Source organism: Cyanidioschyzon merolae, chromosome 4 (genome assembly GCF_000091205.1).
Source record: "Cyanidioschyzon merolae strain 10D DNA, chromosome 4, complete genome".
Lineage (NCBI taxonomy): Eukaryota > Rhodophyta > Bangiophyceae > Cyanidiales > Cyanidiaceae > Cyanidioschyzon > Cyanidioschyzon merolae.
In genome coordinates, this window is record NC_010130.1 from 266197 (window position 1) to 281462 (window position 15266).

The 15266-nt window shown below is 51.9% G+C and overlaps 1 protein-coding gene and 1 non-coding gene across 2 annotated transcripts; both read left to right on the plus strand.

Annotated features, from left to right (window-relative positions):
- Positions 1-3024: 3024 nt before the first annotated feature.
- On the plus strand, positions 3025-5871 carry CYME_CMD110C (probable telomerase reverse transcriptase; the record flags this gene model as incomplete). Its single annotated transcript, XM_005535413.1, has 1 exon — positions 3025-5871. One exon carries the CDS (start codon positions 3025-3027, stop codon positions 5869-5871), a length of 2847 nt encoding a protein of 948 aa, XP_005535470.1.
- A 3181-nt stretch (positions 5872-9052) lies between these two features.
- On the plus strand, positions 9053-11413 carry CYME_CMD111T. Its single transcript, XR_002461232.1, has one exon. It is a non-coding gene; the product is annotated as a hypothetical transcript (transcript).
- Positions 11414-15266: the final 3853 nt, after the last annotated feature.

Sequence of the window (15266 nt, forward strand, 5' to 3'; positions counted from 1 at the left end):
TAGGCAAGGAGCGTGTCTTGCACCTGGCATCCAAAGAGCAGGTTCTTACATGCCAGAGAAGTCGTTATTCCGAGCCTGCACCCACTGAAACCGCCGAACCCAGAACTATGTTCATCATAGCTACAATCGATTCGAACTAGAAAGTGATATACGAACCTTATTGACGATATGTTTGTTCTTGCTGTGTACTGCGGCATGCATGCTACATGTGGAAAATCCTTCATGGGATTTTTACGGTTAGAGATATCGTCCTCTCTGCAATAACTGAAGAAATGTTTCGAATTTCTTCAATAAGAGCTCGGGTTCAGAGTCCCATGCCGCGCGTGTTTGACAAATAGTTTTAACAGCTACGATATCTCTCGGGGAGACTATTCGCTTGTTGTCGCCTGCTTTTGTTCGGGTTTCTCGGGTTGGAAGCAATATACAGCCCATTCTCAGCGGCAGCTCAAGCTAAGTCGATTTTTCTTATAGTGTGGCAAATTCTCAGGGAACTGAATTACATAACAGCTATGCTACTTTGGGATCAAAAAAAGTTTGTATGCCTAGTCAAGGAACGCTTCATAGCCCTCCAGGCAATAAGAACAAACAGCGGAGCAGCGCTGAGGAAGTGAGTTTCGCACTAAGTGACGAACCTTCTCACTCACTGCTCGACTACACAGTTTACCTGGTTAACTGCGAGCACGGCCCTGAACCGTGTCGTCAAGTCGTGAAAGTGTTTCGCTGCTTTGGAGCTGGCGAGCTAAACAGGGATCCATGGAAGAAGCGTCCGTTTCCCTGAAAATGACTTTTTTTCCGAGCTTCACAGATGCCACGAGCGACGGGAGGGGATGTCGAGCATCTCCCTGAGGCGCGCGTATCGAACGCGATTGCATATGCGTTGGCGCTCGTTTGCAAAACAATCCACCGGCGGGCCAATGCATTTCAGTGCATTGTTTACGGGGTTGCTCGAGCGCGCGCAGATTTTGACAGTGGCAGCACGTGCGCGACGCGAAAGCGATGAATGAAACATGGATGATTATTTTCTCTGTAACGAATGCCATCTTGTGCCGCCAAGGTTTTTCTATGCACTGAAGTGCGTTCGTTTTTGAAAACATGTCGAAACAAAACGTCTTGGATGGCGATCTCGGAAATACTAAGAGCGAAAGCGGTCCGGACGCGTGTACAGCAGCCTTCCCCCTCGGTGCTCTAGCGGTTCTACGACTAACGGAAATTGAGCAGTGCGCATATGACTGGGAAGGAAGTCTATGTGAAACTACAGAGAAAGGACCGGAAACAGAGGACCAGAAGGACACCATACAAACGCAGAGCCCGGGACAAAGATTTCTTCTGGGCTTTGGCTCGCCAGAGCACCGGGCCGAGCTACGAGCGCTGCTCGTGGCCGCACACGCTGGTTGTGACACGCGCACAGTATCAGGTATTCTCTCGCCACCTAGAAGCGCTGACCTTGAAAAAGAAAAGAACTCGCTTCAGTAGTTACAGCTGGCGAAAGGAAAGCTGTCCGATGCTATACTCTGGGGTCGGGCGCTCGCCCTCTATTTTCCTCTCATTCGTATTTGTTTTCAAGTACAATTGTTTGCCGTCTATTTAGCTTCAAGAGCCGGAGTGCCAAGATTCGTATCCATTTCGCCATGTTCATGTTTGCTGGCATATGCCGTCACGGTTTGAGCAGAGGCGTACTTCGCCCCGTCGTGAACATACCTGAAGTAACGGACTAAGATATTTTCGTATAAGAACACTGCTGGCAGTCATCTATTTTGGCGATCATGACAGTGAAAGCGACTACCGTCATGCTGATGCTCGGAGGATTCTAAGTTGCTGCCGTTCTTTGAAGTTTTCGCAAGCTATGGGCCAAAAGACTGACAAAGTCCACTTCGTACTCCGAGTTCCTTGACGACCTGTCCATGTACAGCAAGCTGGCAACGTGTACCATACGCTTACGGCTTTCAGCAATACGTAAACCAGAGGCCAAATAGAAACTTCGCAAACTCTTGAGCCCTTTGTGTCCGGCGCTGCTCAAGAGAGCTAAATCGGATGACTTTCCGCATGCTTCGATGCTGAGTCGCAAAGTCCTTCGCAGCCAATTGGAAGCCTACTCCAGAAGTTCAATGACTTCCGGGCTTCTATCCCTTGTTGCTCTTGCGTTCGATGCGCTGCACCTTAACTATGTTATAGTAGCATCGTGTTTCATGGATGCCATGCACATCTTTCTGCAGCAGAGTGTGCTCGCTGCTGCTTGTGCACTTATTCGCGTCGCCGATCAGCTGGGCGATCTGCCTTAATTTCTCTTCAATCGATGCGATTGCAGCGAAGAGGAAACAACGATCAGCAGACTGGTTTTCTCTCTTGGAAAGGCATATGTGCGCTGCACCCGCATCAGGTGTGAGCCCCAGCGAGGCGGCAATGATGCACCCCAAAGAGATGGCATTCTGCGCTTTTCGGAACTCTTTCAGAGTGGCGTGCTGCACTTGAAAAAGATAATTTCCCACGGTGTTCATGACGAATCTTTTACCCGACTAAATGAATTTTTTTTATTTCTATAAAGTCGCGCTCTCAGAAATGCTGTACTCTTTGATGTGCAGAATCTGGGGCTGACCAGTAATTCCGCGATTGAGCTTGCTCGGAGAACTGGAGGTCAGGGAATTGAGCACGATACCGTTCCAGACACCACCAAGTAGAATGGAGCCTAGACAAGTCCTCTCGTGCCGAAACATGGTCAGAACGTTTCAGCGATCCATCAGATGCCATGTGTACTATCCCTGATGGCTCGCTCCATGCGCGGAAGTGGTCCTCGCCAGGTGGCCGACGGCCAAACGCGGTTCCGGTCTCGCCATTAGAATATTTTGTACGCAATGCTTTGTTGACGTTCTCCTTGCCTTGTGCCGCGGCAACCGACATACTTCTGCAGGCGGAACTTTCATCTTTCGCGTGAGCAGTTATTGTCGTCTCGTTGTTTGGGAAATTCTCGATGGTAAGCTGCTCTCACTTCTCTCGCGTAGGGCCTCGTAACGGACTATCGTTGACCACATGTTCGGAAAGCCTCTTCCAGAGTGGCTAGCGGCAACGTACCCGCCAGAACCTGGAGCCTCGCTCTGTGACTCGAGAGCTTACTGGAGGTCTCACATTTTGAACTACTTTCAAAGTGTGGGATGCCCTTTGCAAGATTGGCATCTCGGTGACCGGCCTATCACGTCAGCTCGTTCGCTTCTCGACTGGATAGATGGAATTCGCGTAGGCCAGGATCCTCAGCACCGTGAGCGCTTGCGCTGGCGACCTGCTCTGAATACGCTGATGGAAGCTGATGTGCCAGTGTCAAGGTCTCAAGAGGAGCTACTCAGAACTGCTCTTGATCTTCTTCGCGGTGACGATCGGTACGTATTGATCCGAGGTCACTCGGACTCCCGCTATGCTGGGCCGAACGCATCAGTTGCAAGACTTCTGGCTCCAGAATGGGTAGCGCTCACGCGTGCACTGGGCGACTGCGTCGCTCTCCGGCTGATCACCGACTTCGTCTTGCTGGAAAGAGTTGGTCCCTCCTGTTACATACAACTGAGCGGACGGGTCGGACTAGAAAGGCTCTCTGCGAAGTCAGCGAAAGCACCCCAGACTCATCGTGAAATCCCATGCGATATGCGCGGCGCTAGTCACAGACTGCATATCAACGCAGATCCGCATAGAACTGAATGTCCAACGAAAGCACGCATTGAAACATCCAAGGCACATGCTCTCCCGATTTCGACGAAAAGCATCGCGCTCGGCCCCTACGGCATAACGACAAGGAACCCGTATCTTGCCATGCATCCCTCAAAATCTAACGCCAAACGTTTGCTTGCGCTCGCTGCGGCAGGGCTGTGCTCACGCGAAGAGTATCATGGAGGGGTGTGTCTCCCTCTTCGCTGCTCCTCCTGTATTCGTTTCCTTGACGCTTTTCGCTGCATACTGGTGCGAGCGTGGGATATTCCTCTGAAGGGAATGCTCAACCATTACTGCCCATCGAAAGCAACCACTGTGGACCAGTCTCAACCAGTTATGAAAAAATATGCCTCTTCACGCCGCTCTGTTTTCCATTTCCTCTTTGCGATATTCAGATCGATTGTTCCCACTTGTGTGTTTGAGTCCTTTACATTTGAAATCTGGGTACGGAAGGCGATATCCTCCTTCCTTCTGAGCAAAATATCTTCCACGCCTTACGATGTACGACTTCATGTCGCTCAGCTGATGGAAACGGTACAATTTCAGCAGCATCAGCCTATGTCTTTTGGCGACGCTGGAGTATGCCGCAACCATCCGCTGCACATTCAGCATATTTTCAGCTTTCTTTTCAACGCCATCGTCATACACGTCTTCGATGAATGTTTTGTTCTCAGCGCAGCCGATCGCGCTGAGATGCGGAGATTGATATTACGTCGAGACTCGCTCTTCGTTTTCCGCACGCAAGCCATTGCTCACCTTGTACGCAGTGGCGACTTTGAACGCATGCGGAAGAATCTCGGTAAGCGAACTGGTCACTGGACAAGTGTTCGTATTTTGCCGAAAGCGAACAGCTTTCGACTTGTTCAAAAAATGAGCCCTGACACACAGGGGAAGGAGACAACCCTAATACACGCTGTTTGCCTGTACGAGCGCTTGTCTCGACCTGAGGCGTTCGGCGCGAGCATTCGTTCTCTAACTGAAATGCACCAGCGTTGGGCCGCCTTCGTCCAGAGATGGCGACGGTTTGGGCGACCGCCTCTTTTTGCACTATGCTTCGATATCCGCCAGGCTTTCGATTCTATACCTTTGAAGCGTTTTCTCTGGCGAGAGCTTTCGGATTTCTTTCACTCAGAGGCCTACGCGCTTCGAAGGTTCATTGTCACAGACAAACAATTTCGATTTCCACAACGAAAGTGGTTTGCCTGCCCTATTGCTGATGTCACTAGAGGTTACGACGCTTTTGCTCTGCAGTACTTGCAGTCAGCCCGCAGCAAAATTATTGCCGACGAGGGCGTGATTTGTTCGCTGCATACCGCCGATATCATTTCGCATTTACGTCGAATTATCGGAAGCAATCAAGTTCATTTTGGCGATCATTCTTCAGCGTTAATCCAGCGCCGGGGCATTCCCCAAGGTTTACCAATATCGAGCATCCTATGCGATTTTCACCTCGGATGCTTTGAGCGAAAATGTCTGAAGGATTTCCTTCGCGTTAATAGTACAAAGGATCCGCCTTCCTTATTGATGCGTTACGTAGATGATGTGTTTTTCGTAACGAGTGAAGTTTCCATCTTCCGTGCGTTTTGCAACAGGGTTCAGCAGTGCTCAAAAGCGCTTGGCGTGATGCCATCTCCCGGGAAGACTCGAAAATGCGTCGCAGGCGGTAGGAAACCCCGTATCGAATGGTGTGGCATGATTTTCGATCTGCAGAGTGCCCAAGTTCTACTACGGATGCCGCGGTCTATCCCATCGGAGGCACCGGACGCTGCTGTCTTTTTCTCGAAATGCAAAACCGCAAGCCATCCTCGAATCCTCCGACGGTTTATTTCCATTTTCGCCTCCCAGATGCAGTCAGTATTCCTTGATCTCTCCATTAACGGCCCTGAAACTGTGAAACGGAATATCTGCACTGCATTACGCCTAGCCCTTAACCGCATCGGTGAGGATGATCTGAGAAGTTCGCTGCGAGAGAAACCAGCTCAACGCATCCTGTTGCGATGGCTACGTCAAACGACCATGAATCGATGCTGCCGCTGGGAGCCGTTGTCGGAACAAACGCCACAAACGTACCGCAGTGAACTGAACCGAATCCTCTGCGAAGGATTTAGGATAATCTTACACAAATGCATTCACAACGAAGATTGTTTTCAAGGCTGTCGTGCTGCTTCAAGCTGTGCGTGAATCACTCAGTCGCTCGGAGAGTGGTCACGCGTCTAGAGTCGTGCCTCCGTACGAGAACCGACGATGCGTTTCAGCCACGCTTAGCGTGGGGTTATATGAGGATGCGTCAGGATTAGTCCAGTGAGTCTGGCGAGGCCCCAATTTCATGGGACATTCCGTTTCTCTCCAACGCGTTCCAGCGCCTTAGACCGCGCGATAGATATTCCTGTGGTTCTCTGGTTGGATCATTGATGCGTCGTTGAGCCGAGCACGATGAAACGCTTCTAGGTGACGCTTATAAACATGGCGTATCTCGAACATATATACCATTTAGCGAATCGTGCTGCGAAGAATCGAGGCAATATGAGATGGATCTTGTGCAGGCTCACCATTCAAAGAAGAATTCAATGCAATACACATAGGGCGCCAGCGTTTTCTTTACAAATATGACAAAGGAGCTTCCAGTTCATCTCGGCATCTTATGCCTAGCCAGAGACTCGGGAAACTATTCTCCGGAAGACACATTTGCACAAGGTTTGCAGAATTGCACTGGAGACAGAGGCTCTTTCTCTCGTTTTCCTGAATACCATAATGCGGACTTGCAGGTCTGGTTCATCCGGAATAAACTCGGAAACAGGACGGATCCCAAAGTCTGTTTCTTCCGTACGAACTTGAGCATGCATTGGCAGTAAATGGGCGGAAGAACTCAACGTCAAGTGTAGCTGAGGAACGCAAGTGCGTTCAGTTCTGATATTCTAAGCCCGCTGCATGAGACCAGATGCAGTCGGCGAAGCTCTTATTGACGGTTTCCACAAAGGCGAGAGCCGCCCCCTTTGTGATAGTGCTTCGTATAATAGCATTTCTGACCACGGATGCACCTTACACACAGGTGCCACAAATCTGCAGTCTGGCAGCGACTACGCCGTTCTCTGAAGGCCGCTTCCACGCCCTACAATGCTCAAGGCATTTTTCACGATAGGAATAGAAGTTAGATTGATTCAGCGTTAGAGATTGCACTGCTGCCGAGCGCACCGCACATCCCCTTGGTGCAGCACTGGAGGCTGTGGCAGCAGCAGCTACGACACTGGCACCATACGAAGGCAGCCTTGCTTGGCGTTGCATTTGCAAGCGTCCCTTCGAGACCTGCGTCCGTTATACTCTGAGCAGTGAATCCCGGAACAAGTGCATCAGCTCGCACTTTCCTTCTTGTTCCATTTGTCACAAGTACTCATCAAAAGAAATGTATATTTTAGATCGGAGAAAGGTCCCGAAAACATTAGATTTCGTCACTGCTAGCTTCCCCGGAAAACGAGCTTGCTTCTTCCAGCCTGTTATTCGTCGGTCAGCAGGCGGATACATCCCCGCCCTTCACGTATTGCTTATCCTGAACGTTGTGCTTCCACAACAGAACTTATCAAACCCGCTGGACGCGACGGTCGCCTCGTCAATCCGTTCCTCCCCATACGTTCTCGGTGAGATACCACCAAAGAAGTCACAGCATGCGCAGTTTCCCCATCGGTGATACAGGCGGAGAAAAATACGCCCGGATGCAAGAGCAAAACGAACATGCTTCTTCGGGAGACCGTCGCGCATTGAATGAAGCACCCCTCGTTTCGCACTGGAGCGCGAAGGCCTCGCACTCGACGGATGTTCGTCTCGATATCCTGAACCTTATGCCCGACAAATGGTAGACATGTGCACGGCGACTCGAGCAGGGTCAAACCGCTGTTCGTGCAGCAGAGACAAGAGAGCATGATGACAATATCGGCCCTAGCGACGGTGCTATCCTGTGGTCGCCTACGTATCGCGATTCGGACAGGATTGGTCAACGCCTTAGCCTTCGTCGAGGAACGCTTCGCGGCTTCTCCTCCACCATGTCATTCTATGCTGTTCTTCGTAGACTTCGCTTTCCGTGTCTTAGACGCTGTCAAAGAGTACGCAGGTGGAACTAGCGCTGAGCCGCCCTTCACGTCAGACTATTCTTCCTGGTTCAATGCGTCGAATGCATCTTGTCTGTTATCAGACACCATCTCTGTGCTCACTCACCTATAGACGAGTCATTCGCATCCGTAAAATTATTCTTCAACGAGTACGTCTTCGAGAACAGGTCCTGTACTTTCACTGGGCCTGAATTGCTGCGTTCCTCCTGCGCTCTTTCTGCTGAGGGAGCGCAGAGGCGCGCTCCGTGCCGCGAGCGTACTCGCCACGGAGAAGTCTGTAATGAGGCACTTGAGCAATCGTGGTTGCTTGCGTACACAGAAAAGCACGAATGTCAGCGCCGTCGTCCGCACCGTGTGCCTGAGTCCCAGGAAAAAAGGATTTGGATTATAGCGACAACATCCACACTACTCCGCCAGCGAGACGACGGGGCGACGGAGAAAGACAGGAAAATGCCGGACAAACAGGAAGTGAATGATCCTCCCAGAAAGAGGACGAAGAAGAACCAGAAGGGAAAGCGGCCGGGGCAGACATATCAGCGAGAAACAGTTGCCGAAGCCTCTCTACGGAAACACATCAATGGGGGCAAGCCTCCAAGATGTGGGGTTCAGGACACCATTCGGGATTTCGAGGCTTCTCACTCGAGGAAGTCTCCACGGGCTTCTCTCGCCGAGGCGCCCGTCGTCAAACACATGTTCGCGTGAGTGCTGGACGCAGAGCTCCCCGCGCTCCAGGCTCCTCTGGATTTTGCCAAGTAAATCTTCGACCGGCAACGCAGCTGATGCTCGCGACGGTGGATGCAGCACGGCCTGATCGAAGAATCAGGGACTTGTATGAATGCCTCTGAGCGTACGATGACTCGTCGGCGCGCCGCGTCGGCAACAGGAACGTCTACAACGCAGGTGCCACAGATGAAATGAACCACCAAAAATTCAAGTTCCTTGGCGGGTCATTGTTGAGCACCTCACCGGGCATACCCAGTCAGCGTTGTACGCTTGTGCACTCACACCAGTGGTCCGGAGCGTGAGCACTGATGGAAGGGGTTCATAGGGGTGCCCATGGAGGCAAGTGACGAGCTGGAGGCTACGGAGGAGCGCGAGATGGCAGCGAGTTTCGAGAAGATGCCGCAGCAAGAGCGGTGGGCGCTTCAGATCGTTCAAGTTTATGGTGCTGCTGAGGGCTATTGGACCGCCGAACGTCGTTCCTGAGTATGTTTGAAGCGCGACGCCTGCCATGCTTGCATGTTGCGCTACTTCGGTTTCCTGAACAAAACCTCCACTGTAGAGCACCCTCCCTGGCCGAGTCCGAACTCCCTGGCCTACTCAAGCGCTTCTTGGACGCGGTCCATGCACGCGACTTCTAGGGCCACGATATTACTGTACTGTACTGCACTGCAGTGTACTGGACTGCACTGGACTGCACTGCACTGTACTGCACTGTACTGTACTGCTCTGTACTGCACTGCTCTGTACTGCACTGCACTGTACTGCTCTGTACTCCTCTGTACTGCACTGCAGTGTACTGGACTGGACTGGACTGCACTGCACTGGACTGCACTGTGCTGTGCTGTGCTGTGCTGTGCTGTGCTGTGCTGTGCTGTGCTGTGCTGTGCTGTGCTGCACTTGACCGCACTGCCCCGTCCTATCCTATACTGTACTACCTGCTCAATGAGCTACAACTGGTCTTTGCGAGCACATATGAAGCACTCGAGCATCTTTACGAAGAGCATTGGCGGGGGCCGTTCAAGGTTGTTTCTTGACGCAGAGTCCAAGGAAGGAACTGGACAGGTGCAGTGCAGACCGACGGAATATCCCTCTGGTTGCACTCTGTTCAGTCGATACCCGAGTCCCGCAAAGAGGCTCGTTTCAATCGCTCATCGTCGATGAAATCTAAAATTTCGCGGCGGGTGTAGGTCCCGGGTTGCAGGACGTCATAGCTGTCGCCGTGCTCCCAGGTCAGGACGACGAAGCCAAGGGCCTGAACTGAAAGCAGCTGGAGAAGCTAAATGTTTCCAGAGCTCCGTCTTATTGAGGGTCGCGCATGACAGGTGTCAGAAGGCATACCGACAGATGGAATGGACGCGGCAGGACCCAGATAGACGCCCTGAATACCGTGCGGAGCAGAGGTGGTCCTTCGAACGCTTCAGCCGAAGATTGCGTGAGCGTCTGAATGGCTCGTGCGGAAGGCGTCTCTGGCAGGCGTACCCGAGGCCGCGCTGAGGTCGCCAACTTTTTCGGTTGCACGGAGACAAGAAACGTCCATTGACCGTCCACTTCCATATATTGGAGAAGGAAATGACCGACAAGTCGCTTCGTTCGAAGGCAGCGTAGGGTTCTTGATGTGTTGCGGCGTGCAGTGGCTCCACTCTTGCTCGTCGAATGCGAGCGCACGACAAGTGCAGGAATCGACTCTTCAGGAATCCCATCGGTGAGTTCGGGACGACAAACACTCCTTGCGGACACGGGTGTGCGCTGAAACCGATTGAGAAGAAGCGAGTGAAGCGCAGACAGCTGTATGAGATGGTGTACGGCAGGGTGACCAAACCTCAGATACCGGTGCATTCGAAGGCGAGCGGCTTTGTATAGTGCGATTCTACCAGCAAGCTTGTGCGCAGGCGCTTTCTGCAGCGAGACTTGAACGTCCCGCTCAACGTTCGGAAATGTCACGTGCCTCCGGAGCGCTCAGCGGCTTTGCATCGAGCGGGTTGTCGGGGAAGAATCGTTCGCTTCTCAGCGTAGGCATTGTGCTGGAGCGCTGAGGACTCCCGATGCAGAACAAATCAGTAGCCGGGATCGAGGATCGTGGATTTCCGCCTGGAGCAAGACACTGGTATGGAACGGTGTATCAGTTCGGAATAGGCTGGAGTGCCGCTTATCTAGATCGGGAAAGACTTTCGTAGGCAACTGATGAGTGATTATGGTGTAGGATTACTCAATAAGATGGGCAAAGTTGAGCGAGCCCTGTCGTCAACGCCGTGCCTGCGTTAGCGACGGCTTTCGCAGCTGTATGCCAGGCTTCCTGACACCAGCGGATTCGGCGAACGAAAATATTTCGAAGTTCAAAAAATTCCTGACGACCTCGATTATTCTGAGATGTACATAGACGAAATTCGTGGATTCCTGACAACGCATCTGGCTCGAGAATTGTACGCACCACAGACTGGATCCTAATCGCAGATCTGTTCATTCCTGTGGAAGAGATAAATGCGGGTCGTTCGCTCGTCGACCTTGACACCTCTAAATCGCAACATCATCCGTTGTTCATCGATGTGGAGGAGCCTCAAAGCAACAGCTCAGCTAGTGTCTCGCAAAATGCGACTCGTGCGAGCCTGCTGAGCGCAAATCCTCAGAGAGGCTTTCACGAACTTTTGTTAGATTGTCGCTCCGAGCATCGCATTCGTCGAGCAACTGCTGCAACAAATGGAAGCAGAATCTTCCCAGTAAGGTCATCGATCAAAAGGATATTGTACAGGGCCGAGGCCGCCCAGACGACTTTTCGAAGGCCTGCTCCAGGTGGCGAGGCCGGTTGCCCTCGTTTGCATGATAGTTCGTGCCAGAGGATGATTCTTCGCACGACCTCCACTCTTGCAGGTGGTACACATATCAGGGTAAATACAGACGGCGGAGAATCATTGGCTCCCTCCACAACAAGCTGATAAACGAAGCAGTCCGCTTCGAGGTGCTCTTTGGACTGAGACACCAGAGATAGACCGTCGAGAATCGAGTTGAGCTCTACTGCACCAGTTTCCCGCTGCAATAGATTCATTGAACGTTTCATGGTTTCTGCAATGAGATCCTTTTGAATAGGCGTGTCGCTATCGGTGTTGTAGAGTGCGACAGCAACAAAGTCGACAACCAAAGGACCAAAGTTCGGAAACTGCGAGAGCATATAGTCCAGGATAACGCGCTCTGCCCATGACGAGCGACCTTTCGCTCCAAACACTAGAGCGCATACCGTCGCCTGCGGGGAAGTGGACTGTCCGAAGTGGGGAAAGACCTTCTCCGACAAAAAACCATAGATTCCTTCTGTTGCTGGTGCAGCCGCTACAGATACCCCTTGCGACAAGGGCAGACCCAAAAGACTGGAACCTGATAGGTCTCCACGGCTTGAACTGGTACCCGGCTCCCAAAACGAACTTGGTTCTGTAACTATGAGAGTTTCCATACCTTGTCTGCGGAAACCTGTTCGAAGCAGAAACCGGCTCGACGAATTGCTCTGTTTGCACTTTTGCGAAATCCGCGAACAATCTCGTTGGCAACCGTCGCTCAGTGCCGATGCATTTCGAGAGCGCTCTGTTGATGTACTTCCCCTAAACCTATTTCAGATTCCATTGAAACACTCAGCAGCCTATTCAGTTCATGCTTTTCGAAGTTTTTCGAAATTTGTTGCCCGATATCCAGCCTCGACAATGGTGGGACAGCAATAAAGCTACACAGTTTCAAACGTGATTTTAGGGTTCTCAGTCGTCTTTCTGGAAAAGCTACATCTAACCAATGCCGCTGGAATTCGTTACGTCTCGGGTATCAAAATGATTCGCGATGCAATGGAGCAAGACTTCAACTTAGCCGATATCATCATCAAAATCGTACAAAGAAGGTTCCAATATTCTCCATTACCTTTCGCGTTGTGTGGTTAAATAATGTTTCCTTCAAGTTTGTAATGTTTCTATTTCAAGGCAACTCATGAATGCAGGAATTCGCGGAGCAGAATTGAAGATAAAAAATCTCGACGTCGCCCATTGACGGTTAATTTACAAGCTCACTCAGTATAGTCACTAAATTTGTCACGTCAGGTAATCGGTATCGTTCGAATGACAAATGCTACTCTCTATCCAGTGAAGAAATAAGATTCGACACAAGACTGGTGACTTTCACAGGGGATGATGCCAGAGACTCTCGTCTGTTATGTGTCCATAGAAATGGATCTTCGACTCGGACTTCAGTTCTCGCACAATCTACGTCCAGTGGAAAGGTACATAATCGCTTTTCAGGAGCGAAGCTTCGATGGACCGAAATTCCGCATCTTATTATCAAGCCTGGGTGTTCCCTCTGTCTCTGGTACATTCACGGATAACACCGTGTTTCTCAAATGCTCTTCGGTTCGGAAAATAGCATAGAACAGAGAATGGGACATCTCACACAAAACTACTTATTCTGCTTCGATTACACCGATCGATAACGTCTTTTGAGCTTCGAAGAACAGGTTCAGTGAAGCAAATACAGGTATCGATGACTCAGATCGTCCTCGGCACGAGCCAGTGATCGATGCCCTCGGCGACGCGCCTGAGGCCGACAGGCTCGTCGGAGCTCTTCCCGGAAAAGCCCTTGACACTGGAAAATGGCGGCTTTGCGAAGAGGCATATAGAAAAGAGACGAACAAGGTCCAAACAATAAATACATATTGCTTGTTTATCGATGGATACACACACTCAAGCACAGCAGGTTTGCCGGGGGAACAACAGTATTACTGCAACAAAAGAATCCGGGAACGTTCCGAAAAAATGTGCGTACCGCTCAAAGAGAGCTCGCTCATTCTCCGGCGGGACGCCTTCCTGCACGGAGCTCGCCGCCTGGGCTTTCGCTCGAACGGAAAGCACTGCACATCGCTAGTCTACGATACAGCGGTCGTTGCGGGATCCCTTGGAATGCACTTTTTCCCCGCCGGAACACAGAGGCCGCGTACGAGAATACGCGATCCTTCACAATGTGCCCGGCACGGCGCTTAGCTCGTACTTAAGACGGTGTACCTCGAGTGCATCGGGGACCTCGAAAAAAGCATTTCGTAGTGGCACAGTCGGCACTGATGGCCATTTCTCTCCCCAGCTCCTCGCGTACACACACACACGACGCGCCACAGCCGATGCCCAGATATGCAGTTTGGCCGATGCCAAGGGCGTCGCTCGCTTCGTGTCTCATATCCGCCAGGCCTCCAAGAAGGAGCACGTGGGCGAAGAATATGCATGGTCACGCTGGACCTAGCCGGCATTCACCTACAGGGTCGCGTGATGGAATCGATAATGCAGAGACGAACGGGAGAGGACACAGTCACTAGGCTGTACCGCACGACAGAGCTCTTCATGACCGGCGCTTCGTCGAAGCCCATCTGCTCAGAGGATAGACAGAAAGAGATCGACCTCTGAAGAATACTCCTGGAAGGCGGAGAAGCCAGGGAGCAGATCGACCTGCCGCCAATGAGCAGCTTGCCCTCAGAAGCGATGCTGCTTCTGCATTCGGCGTGGGGCTCAGAGCCCCTAGAGGGACCAGACCCTCGGCTTTTCCACGGGCACCGTGCTGACGCTCACATCAGCCCCGCGATGCGCGCCTGTCTCGCTTCGTTGTGGAGTGGGTGTCTCTGCGACAGATGCGAAAATGCGACTGATGGAGGACTGAAGCACCAACGAAGAGGAGGGGTTGATCAACGACATGGAGTTCATAAAGCGAAGTAGGCGCCATTTCTCCAAAGATTGAAACAATGCACGAACCGCTGGAGGAAGAAAAGCGAAAGGATTGTAAGAATGCTTCGAAAGAAATGCAAAACATGAGGAGCAGAAGTTTCTCACAACGACGAGTGGACCTATTGGCTTCTATCAGGGCCGATGGTATAGGTATTTCGATCGCCATCAACAGCAAGCTTCCGGGACGCTTCACGAGCCCCTCTGAGCTCGACCACACCCCATGCACAGAAATGGACTACGCGTAGGAACAAAACGCAACACAGATGCGCGGCCACGCGAAGTTGCTCCGCAATACGACACCCGTCAGCCCGGACCCAGGAAGAGCAAACCCATACACCTGCGCTCCTATGAGACGTAACGAGAGGTCAGACACGCAGGTGGCAACCGACGCCAATTGGAAGGCTTAAGATCCGAAGTATCCGACTCTAACCTGAAGGCGTAGGCTCTAGGCGCACGTACATCATGTTCTTCTCAGCGGAACCGAGCAAATGAAGGAATGGTCCGATAAGCGAGCGAGCGAGCGAGCCAGCGAAACTGATTCTAGTTACGGAAGCGTTCGCAGCATTGCGTCAAGCTCGTGGGATCTATAGGAACGATGGTCACCAGAAGGTAAGGTTCGTCGATGTCCATCACGGTCATTGGCTCGTGTTGTGGAGTATGTTGGCAGCAGACGAGGAGCGTGCCTCGAAGCGGACGGTGAGTTATCGAATCGAACGCTTTGCTCTTGCTCCTGCAGCAGTCATGGTGGTTTTCTAGGGAATCGCTTAGCAGAGGTCCGTGATCGTCGGGAGCGTCACAGCGTGCGGCAACAGGGCAGAGAGTCGGGGCAGGCCATGTATACCCTCCAAGGCCGTTTGCCGAGCGATGCAACATGAGTTCACGAGCCGCAGCGTGACGCTCGAGAAGGACGTGTGGCGGACATAAGGGAACACCTGACCGCAACCTAACATCACTGCCGCGCCGGGAGCACCGACGCTGTACACAAAGAATACGAATGCGGCGAGCGAAGCGTGGATTACAAACT